The sequence below is a fragment of the Pagrus major genome, chromosome 3 (genome assembly GCF_040436345.1).
Source record: "Pagrus major chromosome 3, Pma_NU_1.0".
Classification (NCBI taxonomy): Eukaryota; Metazoa; Chordata; class Actinopteri; order Spariformes; family Sparidae; genus Pagrus; species Pagrus major.
Genome location: NC_133217.1, coordinates 7,015,654 through 7,033,923, shown reverse-complemented (window position 1 = coordinate 7,033,923; position 18,270 = coordinate 7,015,654). Strand labels below are relative to the sequence as shown.

The window sequence follows — 18,270 nt, the reverse complement described above, 5'->3', positions numbered from 1 at the left end:
CTCATCTTTCATTAATTAGAGGTCATCCTAATTGCCGGAGAGATGTGGGATGCATTAAGAAAAAGACTGAGTCAAGAAATGCAGAGCGCTGACGAGACTGGCTCATCTTTCATTTGATAAAGTATGGCGCTTTGCTTCCGTGCACTTATGGTAACCAACATCTGCACTTGCATAAAGGGAAAATTCTCAAGTAGTGTTCAGCAGCCACAGCTAAAACCCACCCGGGATGATTTATTGTGAAAATACTGGATCTGTCATTTTGTCAAACGGTGCCAAAAAACAATTCAGAATATGCCACGTTTAGGATATGCTGCACTTCATCAACTTTCTGTTTCTGTGTAATTTGCTGTTTGAGGAGAATCTAGGTGACTTAGTCGTTGCACGTCTATATTGTCCTATTTCAATTATTCCCTGTCACGACTCTCTCTCTCTTTTCCCTCTTTCTCTTAAGCTAAATGTGTTTATTCCCTCATCTCACAGCGCTCCTCTCATTTCAGCACAACACAAGAAAAAACAAAACACTTGACAGCTTAGACGAGAGCAAACTTGGAAAAAAAAAGCACAACTTTAACTCGAAAACAGTGAAACATTGTTACTCTGGAAGCCTGTTGTCTTGTGTGGCAGGCGTACCGCCAACACATCACGTCACTGGCGCTGTGTGGTTTATGATTGCCTCCTTCCAGTAAAGACTCCCAACCAATTTGTGGTTTAGTATTAAGAGAAGGGGAAAGGAGTTGAGTGGGTTGGGGTGGAAGAGGAGGGCTCGGCTCGGTCTAACATTAGCGTAATGAAAAACTCTGAGGCCTGACATGCATTGTTGCAGCTGTGCTTAGACGCACCTATAAAAGCTCCCCTACACCTCCAACTGCTCTCCGCTACCATATGGTAGCTGGCATTAAAGGCCCCGCAGTGGGAAGACACTAAAATTAGACTGGGGAGAGAGAGAGAGGCAGAGAAGGAGCGATGGAGGAGAAAAGAAAAAAAAGGAGTTGCATCTTTGATTCCGCAGCCATCCCAGTGATACACTAACCATCTGGCGAGGAGAGGAGAGGGGAAGGAGGGACTGGAGGGTGGATAGATGGGGAACAGTAAACAGAGACAGGAAGGGGATAAAGATATGGAGGGAGAACAAATGAGAAGGTGAGTCAAAGAAGAAAAAGGATGAGGAAAACTTCAAAATAAGAGCGCGGCGTGAGGAAGGAGACGGGGAGGACACTAAGTCCCTGTTTGTGTCGTTAATGGCCAGTTCTAGTGGGAGCGATTTCTGCTGCCCACATCCACGCAGCACCTCAGAGGGTAATAAAGGCTTGTGAATGTCAGCTCACACGTGCACACATCTGCAAATGCACACACGCACGCGCGTGCAGACAGAGTAAAGTGAGACGATATTGTGCTCAGGGAGAAGCGACTGTCTTGTTTTCATAAGTAACATTTGCCTCATGCCTGTCACTTAGACGCAGATAGAGCTGAGAGATAGAGAGGAGATAAAAAGGAAGAGGTAGACGGAGAACTCAAGAAGGATTGATGGGGGGAACTGGAAAAAATGAGTGAAAAGAAAGTGAGAAAACAAAAACAGAGCCTTTTCGGAGGTGTGTAATAGAAACAAATGAGCTCTGTGGTAAATGTTACGCCCATCCCTGCTCTCCATCTCTCAGCACCACACTGATATTGATCTCAGCTACACTCGATAACATGATCTGAACTGCTGCTGCTCTACAGTACATCCCTCAATATACACCCCAGTCCCGTTTGTCATCTTTGGAAACAAATCTTAGGCTGCTTCAGCTCCTCAAATCATGCACACATTCAGAATATGCACCCATCTGACACAAACAGTGCTAATGCACATAAATGGCCCCTGTTTCGCTCGTAGATACAGACAGAAAAACCACCATCCCTCTTCATTTTTATGTGAGATGTGAGGTGAAACAAGGCGACCGGTGACAAATGGGCTGAAGAAAGGGCACAGCAGCACTTCCTGTGGTAGCAGACCATGCTAATGGCGGAAAATGGGAAATACTGGCTGAAAATGTGGCTTAGTGGGATGAAGAATCGATGACCAAACAATACTGAGAGAGACGTGGAGGAGGCTAGAGAGGAGCACATGAAAGAGGATGTCAGTGGGCCAAAATCTTGCTTATTGTACACTGGTCAAGTACGCAATAAAGGGACAGTTCACCCCAAACATCAAAAATCCATATTTTTCCTCTTACCTGCAGTGCTATCTATCCATCTAGATTGTTTTTGGTGCGAGTTCCCCAGTTTAGATTCAGACTCAACAGCAATATGTCTTTTCAGAAATCATCAACGGATTAGTCAAGATAATCCACAGACCTATTCTGTTCCTGCCGAACTACAACCACCAACCGCACAGAAAGTGTTCATATTCCCCTGGAAGACAGGCTCATGCTCCTGAAAGCGCGGGATGTAAACATTAATGGTGTCCTACTCAGCTGAGCTGGCTTAGTTAGCTCGATTAGCTAGCCTCTTGATGATTTCTGGAAAGAGAAATTGCTCTTTATAATAAAAAATAAACTTGGGTTGGCCACCAAAAGGCCAGATTTTTTTTTCAGTGGCCCCCTCTGGCCCCCCATGAAAAATTTCTGGGGGCGCCCCTGTTTCCATTTCAAATATCGTACAGAAAAATCACAATCTGTTGCCAGCTTTGGGTTACACAGAGCGAACCTAAAAGAGTGAGATCAGCCTCAGTATTGAAATGACTTATGCACTGTTTAACTTGGAGGAGAGTGAAACAGACAGAATGAGCAAATAGAAAGAAAGAGATGACATGAGAGACAGAATGAGAGCAACAGTTTCTTGTGAAATTGCAGAGAGCGAGCGGGAGGAAAGAGACAGGTCAGGGATGGATATGAGAAAGAGAGACAAAGATGCAAGGAGGAGAGAGACTCCAAAAATAGGGAGAGAAATCACGAACATAAGGATGCACATCTGGATCTGGGCTGGCTAAATGTTTTCCAGATTCGGTCGATCAGGCGGGCGAGCGAACGCTCTGCAGCAAATGTATATTTAAATGCCTACCTTCAGAAAGGGTATGACGAAAGGTCGCAGAGGGAAGTTGGTGGCTTCTTGGAGCTTGGAGTGAAATTCTTCGATGGTTAGCGTGGAATTCTGGAGGAGAGGGAGAGGGAGAGAAAACGGAGAGAAAACACATGAATCCATGTGGAAGGCATTAAGTGATAATATTACTTATTGGAAGCTAAGCTATATCCTGGCCTGGAGTGAATGTTTTGGGGTTTTGTAATAGGAAGCATATGGGGGCAAGCCGCAGCGAGAAGAGCCACAGAAAACAAAGACACACATCCTAAATTAACAAAGCAAATACACACATCATCAAAACACACAGTATGCTGCATGAGGGAGAAATTCATTAAAACCTCCATACATGCTCTTTATGAACATGCGCACAGGGCACATATTATACTTTAATGACAAGAATATTGGAGTGCTTTCATGAGTTATGTCCAATAACATAAGATATTTCTTCACTCGGGATGTTTTTCTTCTTTCTGATTTTTCTTTGTTCCCATCACTGGGACATTCATTTGGATGTTTGCACACATGTTTTCCGTTGTATACGTGTACATGTATGCACCCATGCAAGCCCTTACAGTACATGATCCCACCAGTTTATAGCGGTACATTTAGTATAATTGCAAGAGGAGGAGTGTATGAGTGTGTGTTTGGCACAGTGGGGGGGTCATAACTGGGTTATACGTGTCAGTTTGTCAACCCTCCACACCCAAACAAACTCCGTCTTCCTGCCTGTAACTCATATTTGCGGCTTACAAGACAGCGGTGACACTATTTTTAATTTTCAACATGAACCATTCCCACTTTGTAGAGCAGAAAGAGGGGGGGAGAAGGAGAGAAAGGTGAGCGTGCACATGGGAGAAAATCTGCTCCATAACAAGCAAAAATACAAACAAAAATCAAGCGAGACGGAGAACATAAAAAAAAATAGAAGAAGCAGATATTATTTTTCCTCCCCGCACTCTCGGCGTTATTTCCCAGACCTGAATTTTGTTACATTCAGCCTTACATCTGTTCGCCCAGATTGCGTAGGGGCTGTTCTTGACAGCTAGCGAAACCTCCCGAGTCTCCTTCTTTCCCTCTCCCCAGCACACAACTAGCTAATTAACGGTGTCACTCTTTTCAATAAGGCAGGGGGAAGGAAAGAGAGACACTGAGCGAGGGAGGACGAGGGGAAGAGAGAGAGAGATAGAGTGTGTGTGTGTGTGTGTGGGGGGGGGGGGTACGCAAGCCAAAACGACACAGGAGAGGCATGTGCATATGCAGACGGTGAGAAAAATAAACATAGTGAAGCCAAAAGGAGGCTATGCTCTGTGTGGCTAATTAAAAAAATTCCTCCCTCCATCTCCTCCGCCTCCTCCTTTCTGCACAACGTTCAATCACTATTTCTGTATTCCCCCTGCTCAATATGCTCACATTCTCTCAGATCACGTAGACGTGTGGTAAATCTTTAGTTTTGCACATGTATTTTATACAGCCTTCACAGGATAACCGTGTCAGATAAACACAACACATCTGTCTAATAAAGTCTCTGTTGGGTGAATGTATTTTGATGTTTGCAGGCTTGATTTGTATGCTGCAGTATTACCAACGCACAAATCTCCAGTGAGGAAAACACTTCTTCAGTTTCACTTTTGTTATACTTTGCACACTTGTTGTTTACATACTGTATTATTAGTAAATACAGGCACATTCTTATCTAGGTCCTGAATATGACACCCTGTTTATATTCACTTTATGCTGGATAAGAAGTTTGATTATCAGTAGTGCTTTGATTAGTGCGTCTTCTTAAAGCTACAATCATCATTTCTTCTGCAATTATGTGTATTTAATAGCTAAATGAATTGGGGATGCAGTGTATATTCATTTATCAGTGAAATTATAGCCAACAAATAGAGCCGATATTTAGAGGCCACGTTGTTTTAATTGACTTCTACGCAACATTTACAAACTCAAGAAGAAGAAGAAGTGCATCTGAGGTTGTCAGACACAAGCACCGTCTTAGAGAGTTTGATGTTAGAATAACAAGTCTAATCATCATCTCCCTGTGCTGCCTCTGGTTTTCCATGTTGTTGCGTGTTGTATTTGTACTTAAATAAATGTAATGCAATTAAATCCAAAGTGGATCAGGTGCATAATGACGTTAGTCTCCTGGTTTGATGTTATTCTGTGTCCCAGAGGACCGCCTTTGTTTTGTAAGGTATTGTGTTTCACTGAATATTGTGCTGATGGATGTCAGTCCTGGAGGCAGAGATCTGCAAGTGTTTATTTTACACTTATGCCTGAAAGAGCAGATGGGTGAGCTTTCTGACACATGAGCAAAAAACCCCTGAGGTTTTCATAATCAGTCATAAGTTTTTCAAAGTATTTGAAGCATTCATCCCTGTGACTGACAACCAACCTGACACTATTTAAACTTTTTAATTCACTAAACCCCTTCCATCTGCTGAACAAATGCTAAGAATTACTCTCAAATAGACCTTGAATGGATTCACTTATTCCCGCTAACTCAAGGCCCGGTATCAACTTTCCCTCCGTGAGCCCTTTGAACTGAAGCTCGCATCCACAGTAGCCACTCACCACTAGTCCGAGCACTAACGTGCGGACCCGCTCGCCAATTTCAGGTGAGATGTCGTTGCCAAACTGCTGTAGGGTCGTGAGGAAGCGCTTGAGCTTGCTGAGCTGTCGCGCGCCGCAGGCCGGCGGCAGCTGCTGGTTGGCCAGCGAGGAGGAGGAGGAGGAGCTGGGACCATTGCTGTAGCCGTTTGGGGGAGATGGAGCGCCGTTGAGCGCCGTAGGAGAATGGCTGCTGCCATTGGTTACTGTGTGAGACAAAGACACAAGAACATGGTGTTAAGAGAAAAGAGAGCACAGTCTTTTTCTTTTTTGTTCAAAAGTAACATCGAATTCACTCTTACTATTCACAAATCATAAAAAAATCTAAAAACCATGAACGGCCAACAAAGGAAACAACATACGTCAGCTTCATTGAGACCTAACCGCCGATCTGAAATGATTTACATTCCCCTGAAAACATTCACAATCCTCAACATTTGTTTCCAATCATCAAGGCTCGTTTGATCCTTTGTGGCATCCTCCCATAAAAAAACATATTTCTGAGACATGTTGCCTCCCTGCACCCCCTTCTCCCTTTCCCTCCTTCCGTGCAGTCTAAACAAGCAGGGACAGTGTAACCCTCCCCCCCTCCACTGCCACCCGTTGCGCCGGAGCACGGGAGCATGTGTGTGTTGGGGGAGTTGGTGTACAAAGAGATACAGGGCGGCATAAAGCATTCTCTCTAATGAGATTAGGTTTTGACTAGTGATCCACTCACTCCCCCTCTGGCCGCCGTCCAAAGCCGCCACTGTAAAGTGAGGAGAGAGACGAGATACTCAAACTGCATCTGGTAACAATTACGTCGGGTGGAAATCAAAGCATACTGCTTTGTTAAAACCTTCGGCATGCGTAATGAGAGAGCTGGGCCTTTCCTCTCTCATCGCACGGAAGCCCTGATGTTAATTGTGGAGTGCAACAGACAGAGAGAGACAGACAGATACAACGAGAAGGAGAAAGTAAATCCTAGAGATGAAGAAAAGGAGTTTACAAGTGATTGAAGGAGAACAAAATATTGCCTCTGTTGCAGAGAACCAGCACTACTAATGCAGACTTGAGTGCTGTGAGCACTTTGAACCATGGGGCCTTCGATTCTTTGATTCTAGTGCTCTCCATGCAAGTGGTTAAGTATGCACTTCTAAGTGAATACCAGGGTGTAATTTGCTTGTCACAGGCTATGTGCACGTCATGGCAGAGCTCCAACGGTTTGCAAGCGTGGGCGTTAATGAACTTGTTGGGTGAGTTGTTTGGAATGACTGCTATTTGGAAAAGGCTCAATACAACTTGTTAAGATGGTGTTGTGATGATGATGCCGTTTTCATTTTTAACAGCTGTGGCAGTGTCAGCTGGCTCACCTTGTGAGTCAGTTTTGAGTATTTTGCCAGGCGTTTATACGTCTGTCTGTCTGTAGGCATATTTTTGTCAGTGTGATAGTTTAATAACCCTGCAAGGTACAGTCACAAAACTTTACACGTGTGTAGTTGAGGCCAAGTTCGAAGATTGTGATGATTACCTCACAAGATGGTCTGTAGGTTATTTTTGGATTTCACCCAGATATATCAAGACTGTCCTCTTGGGCTGGGCAAAAAATTCTAACTTGTTTGATATGAGGCTTAATACCGGACCGGACAGGTAGTACCGAATTTCACCACCAGCTGTCGCACGTAACGCAGCCGCCCCAAAAAGGAACATAATGAGAGCCCATGAATGAGAGCGTAGCAGCACTATAGTCCATCATGTCAACTGTGACACATCTTGTTTTTTATTTCTCACAATCATTCAACTTAACTTTTCCTAAAGTTTATGATTAAAATTATAAATGAAATAAGACTGCAGCCGAGTGAAACTGGAGAACATATGACAGAGATGAGTCTTCCAGAACACCGTCCTGCAAATGTTTCACAATAAAAGCCTTGTTAAGACATAAAGGTTTTCTGTCCACTGAAACACCAGAAGGCCGACTGTACCTACCCAACCCTGCTGTTTTCCAATGTGTGAATTAATTTATATCTGCTCTGTTTTCATGGGTGCCTGAAGTTGTAATTGGAGTTGATTTACAGTTGAGAATCACATTGTATATGTTGATACAACCACTATTGTATTTTGCATACGACACTGCTGTGAACTCTTGACATAAGGGCCAGAGGTCTTGTGGCCCATGAAAATGCTGTGTCTGCATGAGTGTAACTGAAACAATAAACTTAATGATGACATTTACAAAGAAAATGGTTTATGTAGCACAATATTTGCCCATATCTGTACTCACATGTGGTGGGGGTGTAGGAGCTGTTGCGGGGTGCTCCTTGCGTGCTGGGTGGGGGCGGCATAGTAGGGGGGGTCAACCTGGACTGTGTCTTGACGTCCGCAGGTGAGTCGGGCATGGTGGAGTGCTTCCCAGTGCGATCTGAAGGAAGAGAAGCAAAAGACTATTAGAATTATACACCAAAACATAACAAGCTGAAAAAATAAACAACACCCCACATCTGTGTGAATTATAATATATTATAATCTGCACTCAAACAGCAGCAGGATTTAATTCGATAACAAAGCACCTGCGAGGTGCACCAGACAGACCAGTTCTGGAAATAGATGGCTCGCCACGTCATATGCCTGCGCGTCTTGCCACAGTGACACTGATGCATATGCTCAGACTGTCAAATGAGGAACGAGAGCGACGCACAGACACACAGACAGACACCCGAGAGAGGAGCGTAAATCTGCAGCGAGTACGCCTCTCATTCCACCACCATCTGTGCCATCCTGCATGCCCGCTGTACAGAACGGCGACACGGCACCCCCCCCCCCCCCCCCCCCCCCCCCACCCCCCTGCTAACGACTGCAGTGCTCATTACACACACACACACACACAACACACACACACACTGCCCTAATGCTTGTATCTCTGGATACTATATCACATCTGTTCAGTGGCTGAAAAGCAACTACTCAATGAAGTAATTTAAAAACAAAAACACACAGAAAAACTAACTGCTAACTTGTCCTCCACCTTTGATTTTACATGATACTACTTTCAAAGATAAAATATTAATCAAAAACCAGACATTTTCTTTGATGACTTGCCTGTCAAATGTACGAGAACAACAAGACACTATCAGAGTCTTTCACTGGTGCGAGGGCTGCAGGATGAGATATACAACTTCCCTCAGCAATAGCGGCAACGAGCCTATCGCAGAGTTAACAGACCGCTATCAAGCGTGTTTGTGGCCAGAAGGGGAAGAGAGAGGGAGGGAGAGAAATGAAAGGAAAGACAGAAGAGAGGAGGGAAGGGAGGAGCTGCAAGAGAAACAAAGGTATTATCTGTGACATTGGGAACATACAGCTGTAATCAAGGAGTGGGCATGTGCTTTGACTCAAACACACACACACGCATGCGGTAAAGACATAAAGCTGTAATCAGGGTGCATGTTCCAGAAAAAAGGTGTCACACATTTTTTTTTTTCATGAGCCTAGAGAAGATGAATATACACCCTAGTATCTAAGCTTATATTTTACATGAAATGTAATGTTTTTTTGCGTATTTTCTCTCATTATTTGTGTTTCCAAGTGTCTTCACCACCTCCTCCGCTTGGCTCCATAGTGTTAAGATGAGGTGAAATGAAAGAGAAATACTGATGTGAAAGAGACAGGATAGCCTAAGCCTGTTAGCTAGGCCCGAACTCTCTCAGTAGCACTCCGGCTGGCTGCTGCCGCCGAGGTGCACTGTGACTAAGTATTTTAGTCATGCCGGCTCGGCTTTAGCAGGCAGGCAGGCGAGTGAGAGATGGAGATGTCAGTGGAAGCCTGAGCGCAGAGGGCTCCATATAGCTCCGTTTCCGGGCTCAACGTTCAGGTTAGGTTTTGTTTAACTCTACATGTTGAGAAACAGGCAGGGGGAATACGATGTGAATGAGTGAAACGATATGTGACATAGTGATCACGGCGCAAACTTTAACATGTTCAGGAGCAGTCATGATTAGCCTCTGAGCTTTAAAGGTTTAGTTAGAAGAACTGTGACATACATGAAAGTGAAGATTAATTTCTTTTAACGAGCCTAAAAGCTGTGTTAGCTCATACCACAATGAAATTTTTAGAAATAACTCCCTGACATGGATTAACCAATGTGGCTGTTCACGGCCGATACTGATTATTAGTAATCAAATATTTGAGGTACTTTATACTTCCACTACACTACATTTTAGAGGCAAATATTGTACTATTACTCCACTTCATTTATCTGATATCTTTCGTTGCCACTGATATGGCATCAAATTCTGTGAAACTCACACCACAATGCATTTAATAAATACAAAATTCCTGAAGTTTGTCTGTTTAGGAGTATTTTGTATTCTTCAGTTAGACAGATATCCCTGGAGCCCGGCGTGTTTGAGATGTGTCCCTGCTCCAGCACACATGACTCAAATGATCAGCTCGTCATCAAGCTCTGCTGAAGCCTGATTACAACCCATTCATCTGAATCAGTGTGAAGCTTCTAAAACTTGCAGGGCTGGGATTGAACAACACTGTAGTGTATGAATCTCAGTGGTGACTACAGACGGAGTGTGGCAGCTGCATCAGAGCAACAGTAGTGCTTTCTTAAATCATTTTATTTTATTATGAATTAGACAAAAAAACAAAAAAACAACAATAATCAGAACATCAGTTCCAAAGGCCAATGGCCCAGCTGATAATTGGTCTATCCATATCACTGACTGACACTGCCATGCTTACACTGTCATACACACTGTGTTTGCAGAAGCTTCCAAAGATCCTAAAGGCAAACAGAACCCACCTCTTACAGTCTGACACTATCAGAGGACCAATTATCTCCCTGCTAACCACAGCTGACTGTCCCTTAGTAACCACACACTCTCTGGAGCCGTCCTGGGAGGGGCCGCCTGATAAAGTCACTGGGAAGTTTGGATTCATCAGGCTCCCAGCAGACAGAGAAACAGACCTAATGCCTTAACCTTTCACAGTTACTGGGATGGGTCCACCTAGGGCTGAATCTCAGAGGGATATACTGCAGAGAGCAGCATGAATGGGTACAGAGCAGAGATTAGCGGAAAAAAGCAGAGTGATTAGGAAAGCAGAGAAAAGAGGAATGGCGGTGAAAGAAGAGTCAATGTGAAGAGACGATGGAGAGAACAGAGCGACTGTCCTCCTCGCTCTCTGTCACACACACACATACAACCTTTCCATCGATCCTCCCGACCTGGCCAGACTAAGAAAGGTTTACTACTCTAATTTCACCGCAGTAAAAAAAAGTCTGGACACGACTATTTATTTTATAAACTCTGGATATAGCAGAGAAGCTCGTGGAAACATATACTCTTACCTCTGGCTGCCAGCTATCATATCCTGTGCGCCTGCCTAAAATATGATCTACCAAAATACAAGGTCATTAAAAAAGACGAGCGGGTGACAGGGCCCAAGGTAATTCATCATTTTCCAGTCAAACACAAAGACCCTGCATGTATATACTTAACGAGCCCAAGCTAAATAGAGAGAAGTTACTGTATCACACATGGTTCTACTTATCCTGTTTCACTGGAGCTTTGAGCTCATACTTTCGCTCGTTCTGTATATTGGCTTTTCTAATTGGGTGGTGATTTTTGGCCAAGTTCACGTGATCTATTGTCAAATTAGGAGCCAAATCATCTCGTAATTACCTTAATCTTTGTGACAAGATAGCAGAATGGATCAAGTAAACGACTCACAATAGAATTTGAAATCAGATGCTGACCTCCAGCTGTCCCCAGAGTGCAGAGCATTCAACATAATCCCTTTTAAAAATGAATCAATTCAAAGCAGCAATGTGGGGCGCTTTAAGGGGCATCATTCCTTGGAGTGTAAAAATGCTTTTGCCAAAATTCAACATTTGTTGACTTTAAAAGTCAATTTGAAGTATGATGTGAAATACAGAAATGGGGTTAAAAAAAGCACAAAGGTCTGGCCTCAAGATGCACCTGAACTCCTGAGCGGTGCTGCGAGCCCTGCGGCAGCATGAAAAGATGAGTTTGGTTACGGGCTTGTAATTGGGGATTAACACCCGGGTCAGTGCTATGATTGGATGGCAAGTCGTCGTGTGGAGATGAGAGAAACATAAACCCTGCAAGCATCTGAAACTCCACAGTCCCCTTAAGGGAAGAAGATGTAGGATAAAGAATGAACTAGTGTGAAATGCATGTACACGGCAAATCCATGCACATGGACCCGGGCAACGACATGCTCTCGCTCTCTCACATCTTTGTGATTTATAAGCAGCATCTTCTCTGTTTCTGATATGATTGAGAGCACCGCAAAGCATATACGCAGAATCAAATCGATGGCTTCATACTTACCAACGAGGGCTGCATCCGAACATTCACTCAGCGGTTACTATGCCACTTGAATCAATAGCAATACTTGCTCTGCAATGTAATTTTCCCAGTCTCTGGGAAAAATAAAAATACATCTTACAACTGGAGCACACTACTGAAAACAGCTTCTGGTGTGTGAGCTAATATAGCATGCATATTTTAAAATACAAGAATGTACTGTATGTGCGGATGACAGTCAGACGAGCCCTCATTTCATTGCAGCAACAGAGCAAGACAGAACAAGAGCAAGTGCTCGCTGCCTCATGCATAATTCAATTCAAAAAACACCACCTACACATGCAACCTTAAACAACCTTGAAAACAAAGTTGGGCGTCTCCTCCAGTCTAATACATCTGTTAAAAGTTAATGGCTTAACTTAATGCACATCTATTGTCCATTTATTAGCCCCGTTACTATTACGTAGTTGAGGCGAGGCAGCAGATCTGCGGCCGCCCGATGGATGGTATTCCAGGACCGGACAGGTATTGATGTGCGGAGCTTTAATGGAAAGCGGGCGATGAGTGCTTTGACTTTGCCTAACTCGCTTTACGACTTCTCAGAAGTGCTGTTGTCCAGGAATTAATGGATCGGAGAGGATGAGGACGGTTGTTGAAGAGGCTGCAATTAGCTATAAAGGAACAGTAGAGAGGCCTTTCAAATGCGTGTTGATTCACTTGCGCACTCTACGCAGGCGGAGGTGCCAAACCTATTGACGTTCATGCCTATGGATGACAGTGATTAATGCCTCACAACAGCCACTCGCTGTGCGGTTTTATCTGAAGCATCGTGAAGGAGCTCTTAGCGCAAATATTTGTAGTCTGAGTGGTCTGAATGAGAGTCAAACCCAGGAGAATATCAGGGCTGTAGTGATGCCTCATTAAATGTAGTTGGTATATTGCTACTCTGCTATCATATTGTACATGTCAAAGGTAATTACACTGATATCTGACTGAATGATGAGCTCCCAGGAGGGGTGAGGTTGTATTGCTTTGTCTACATAAAGTACGGATTACATTTATAATAGAAGTGCTGTTGCAGTGCTGTGTAGTGAGAAATCTTTTGGTATAAACCACTTGTTCACAACAGTTTCGGCTTCTGAAGAACACAGATTGCATATGAGCTGAAAAAGTGATGTTCCCTTGTTTTATTTTCAACAGTCTTCAAGGGGAACTATGTAGATTTGGAGAAAATATTCAAACTCAGAATTGTAATATTTACAATATTAATGAGGTAATAATACAAACTCAGAAATATTTATCATTTCCATAACTGAATAAAGAAGCTGTGAGGAAAATAAGGTCCCCAAAACACTGTTTGAAGCTAGAAAGGTGGCAGGGTCTGCCAAATATAAACAAAGTAAAAAAGCATGAAACTGAATTGTCCTTTAAGGTTGGTTTGTTTATTCAGCTTATTCAGTCATGAAAACGAAAGAGTTTGTTTATGTAGTTTGTTTAGGCATAAACAAGTCAGCCAATGAAGATCTTTCTCAGATCTTCTGATTAAAATGTATTCCCCAAAACTAGGTAGTGCACCTTTAAGTCGACTGATCCTCCATATTTCACAGGAATAAAGCAAAGATTTGAGAAAAGTAATCGAGTGAAGTGTTTTTTCTTTGTTCCTATTTTGTTAATCATCTTTCAAATGACTGGTAGTACACATAAACCACATATTTTAGTCTTTACCATACCCTTTGTCAGGATTTGAATACTCTAACCGCCCTCACATCTCTCCAAACATGCTCTCAAAGGCTCCCTGTTAAAAAAAAAGACATAAAAGTTGATTTGCTCTTATTTGTTGCTTCTTTAATCTCCTTACAATCTATCCCTCCGACTCAGAGGCCGATCCTAGAAATGAGGCAGAACCCGGGACTACCACCTGCCACTCACAAGGATGTCTTCACGCTTACATCACCCGTTTGCATCGTCCATGATTACGTGATCCCCAATGTTTGCAAAATCTCTCTTTCTTTCTTCGCCTTTTCTCCCCCTCTCGCTCGCACTTCTCTTCCAGCCGAGCTCAAAGAAAGGAGATTTTTATCCCCCGCTGACTTTTGATACACGCCTTACATGAGAGTTACATCACTCGCCTAAAACAAGGTTGTTGCAATGAACGATATCTAGAAGGAATGCGGTCCCTGAGAAACAGTTCAATATGTTACAGAGAGGACTTTGCTAACCCACAACTCCAGGCGAAAAATACAATGTTGTATCAGAAGCTTATACATTTCATCATCACACACACAGCTATGAGGTCATTTCGTGTTGAAATCACCTTGTGAAATGGGGACAGCGTTGCCTAACCTTGATATTTTAGATTATTCATGGAGGCTACAATGACTCCAAAGTCTATCATCAGGAGATAGAGTCAAGCAATCTCAATTACACACTTCATAAGCTAGAACTGCCGCCGTGTGTGTGTGTGTTTGCACGGGTGTATGCGTGCTCTGCGATCGTGCAGTTGGAGACCCAGAAAATGATGTGATAACAGTGGCAGTAATATGCCACTCGAGAGTACTTCACACAGGCAAATCCCATTCTTCAAAACGACAATGGATTTCAATCACGCTGGGTGAATTTTCCAGAGTTGGTGGCTGTGACATAAACAATTTACGGTGCGCCGGCGTCGCCTGTGTGAGCGCAAGATTGTATTAGTCAGACATAAGATATCATCATTATGGAGTTAAATGGAAAAATGCATATAGGCTGACCCGCTTATGGACGCGCACACGCAGGCAAACACATCATCTAGACGTGCATAATACTGTCGGCGCTCACATTGATATGTAGGTGTTGAAGTGAGAACCGTGATGCAGTGACGCCGCGGGAAGCCTGTGAATTGAGCACTAATGTCCACAACATGCCAGTGTCTGTGCAAAATGGTGCCTCTGGGTGTGTTATACCAACACACACACACACACACACACACACACACACACACACACACACACACACACACACACACACCACACACACAGAGGGAGTACAGAATAATGTGTGAAGAGAGGGAGCGGGACAGAAAGGTAATGGAATAGATGAAGCGATACAGCGCTGGTGTGATAGTGGCTTGTGGTGATTGCTCTGTGTGCTGCGTACAGATGTGGGGAGAGAGGGGACACAGGAGAGAGATAAATGGAGAGAACGAGAGAGGACAGATGTGTTAAAGAACAGAGTTGAGGGACAGGTGAGACGATTGAGATTCAGACCGAGTACACGGAGAGAAACAAGAGAAATCTATCGGTATGCAAGTGTAGTAACCCCTCTTCTCTTCTCATCATCCCTCTCCTCTAGACCATGCTCACACACACACACACACACACACACACACACACACACACACACACACACACACACACACACAGAGAGTCATCGGTAGCCAGATGGAGCAGTATGCCGAGCATGTCCCATCAAACTCCACCCGCTTGTCAAGAAGATGTATGGATGCAACGCCCTACCACAAACACACAAATACATACACACACCAGTGCATACACAGCTGCAAGGATGCATGCACAAATTGCAAACAAAACAACACAACTCTCTCTCCCACACACACACACACACACACAAACATGGATCTAATTTCCATCATCTTATTTATCTCCCTCCCCAGCAGATGCAGGATGCGGAGGAGGGCAGCGCCACCATCTATGTGTCCCTTTGGGACTTTTTCCCTCGCTTTTTTTCCCTCTCGTATCTCTTCATCTCTCCTCTGTTTTCTCACAACCTTCTATCCCTCCTCCTGTCTTCACTCCTCCCCGCTGTGAACACTCGCTGGTGAACACACGTTGAACACTGAAGCTTCCTGTTTTCTGCTGGCTGCTGCTTCATCTCCTCTCACAGCAACATTACAGTAAATGATGCAGGGACTTTGGGCACAGTGTGATGTAGTTTCAACATGCCAGTGTGTGCCTTGTTTTTCAAGAAATCAGCATAAATTTAATACTAATATCATTCCTTTACACATTACACAATTTGATCACAGGTTACCAGAAAGTTTTAAGTCTCTATCACCTTTCAAACACTGGTGCACGGCCTTCTCTTACCTTCAAACTCGACCCTCTTCGCTCTTATGTGTATTTTGATTTTTAAAATATACTTGTTCTATTAAATTAAAGGTGCGATATTTAAGAAATTTTATTTGAAAACATTAAAAAGTTAAGTAAAATGATCAACAGAATGTGAATAACAGTTCTGACAGTATGACGTCTATGTATTGTGTTGCAAAGATATATGCTGAAGCTGGCATGCTAACCAGGTAGCCCCAACCCATCCCAGTCTAAAGCTCCTGTGCTAGTGGTGCAAACACCAACAGTCCCCCCAGTTCTCTGAGCTCCTGGTTTGGACTGCTAGCTGCACAGCTATCTGAGCTACGAGCCGTGTAATGGCAGCTACAATTAGCAGCATTTAGCGGTTCCTCTAGGGAAATGCCTCCGTCTATTTGTTTTGAGCATGAATTCAACAGGTGGTCAGTTTTTACATATTGATGACATGATTGGCATAATTCTGTGAGCAGTTCAGGTACACATTATCAGATAACCTGTGCTGAAGAGCATGTTTTAAATGCATTAGTGACTAGAAGAAAACAAAAATTGTGTACTTTTACGACCTAATGTTGTCCTGACTGGCCAGCTGGTGGAGCTGTTTAATAGTTTAATGGGATCCACTCATTGAATATCATATCATTTTTCCTCTCCAACCACCATTTATAGAGTAGAAATATGCTCCATCTGGCAATCTGAACAATGGATCACTGGAAAGGCTTGAGTTTCTCCTTAATACTGGAGAATGTTGGGGTTAACGGTCACTGTATGTGAGTATATTTACCTTAAGTGCATGATAATTTTAATTTTTTTTTTAGATTAAAAACACCCAATAACAATTTATAATATAAGAATACAACTAACAACGATGCAGAAGTATATGCAGAGATACTTCAGTGTCCAGAATGAATGTTTTCCTTTATCATTAAGCTTAATGTTTTCACTTTCAAGTGTATTTTGTCTCCATTTCAACTAATTAGGACACAATCTTTCCCTGATAGCATAAATATGAGACTGTTAGAGTGAAAGCGTGATGGTACAATACAGCACTAAAGCATCGCTCCTGATCAGTGTTGACAGTCCCTCACCATATCTGTATTTTCCTCTCAGTGTAACATCGTGTGTTTACACTTTGTCAAGCCAGCAAAGACATAAGGAGATTTCTCAATCGCACATAAAGGTCTGAACACCATCTGTTCTGTCACACAAACATTCATTTGCACACGCATGCACATATGCACACAAACACAACAGTACATAAACTAAACACACAAATCCTGCAAAACACCTCAGACTACATGAACACACACACACACGCTGGACAGTAAAACATATGTGGCGTACAACATTAGGATTCCTTTACTCTTTTTCAAAAAATAGATTTATAGTAATGTCTGTTTTACCCATCTGTTGAAATGAAGTCTCTCTTGCAGGGAGAGAGAAAGAGAGAGAGAGAGAGGAAGCAAGTGTTAAGGAACAATAAAAATGATTCACAGTGCCCGTTACGCGTCCTCTCAAATCGAACCGATTCCTGCCACATCTTGTTGCCAGGCAAAATTGAACTACGGGGTCTTGTAAAATAAAGACAGGCTGCGGGAATGGGTGGTGGAAAAAAAAAAACACAGAGAGAGGGTGGAGGAGGGAAAGAAGTGGGTCAGGGAGAGGTAAAGGTAAAGAAAACATGAGGATATGTACAGTGTGACAGAAAGAGGGAGAGCTGAACTAGAAACACATTTGCCGTCATCGTGATTTTTCCACAGCAGGGCTCAACATATTTAGAAAACTCTATCAAAAGCATTGTTTATTTATATAAAGATGGCCTGTCATTACCATTATGATGTCAAAAAAAATAATAGAACTGTTGCTCTTTTGGAAAAAACAGGGCAACACAAATTGGATGTGAGCCATGTTTTGGCCATGTGATAGACGCCAGGCTATTGAAAATCGCTTTCTGTATACAGTTTGGTTCATTTCTGATGCCATGCTGACACAGAGCCAAGTGAACCCAAATGGATCTGGGTGTTTTCCCAGGCAAGACTCCACGCCAGCGGAGATGGACTCATACAAAACACTTGACACACATCCTAATGCTGACAACACATGGCTCTACTTTCTGTATCTGTTGTGTGATTGTGGATTAGTAGTGTAGCAGCATATTTAAAGGAGACATATTCTGCTCATCTTCAGGTTCATCATTTATTTTGGGG

The 18,270-nt window shown here is 43.2% G+C and overlaps 1 protein-coding gene across 1 annotated transcript in view; it reads right to left on the bottom strand.

Annotated features, from left to right (window-relative positions):
- The window catches only part of runx1t1 (RUNX1 partner transcriptional co-repressor 1), a 59,032-nt gene that overhangs the window by 14,694 nt on the left and 26,068 nt on the right, over window positions 1-18,270 (bottom strand). The window contains exons 2-4 of the mRNA XM_073463150.1: window positions 7,931-8,068; window positions 5,632-5,873; window positions 3,040-3,129 (exon numbers count right to left, since the gene is read on the bottom strand). Of these exons, the coding sequence (XP_073319251.1) occupies window positions 3,040-3,129; window positions 5,632-5,873; window positions 7,931-8,068 (470 nt within the window). The remainder of the gene's footprint in view (window positions 1-3,039; window positions 3,130-5,631; window positions 5,874-7,930; window positions 8,069-18,270) is intronic.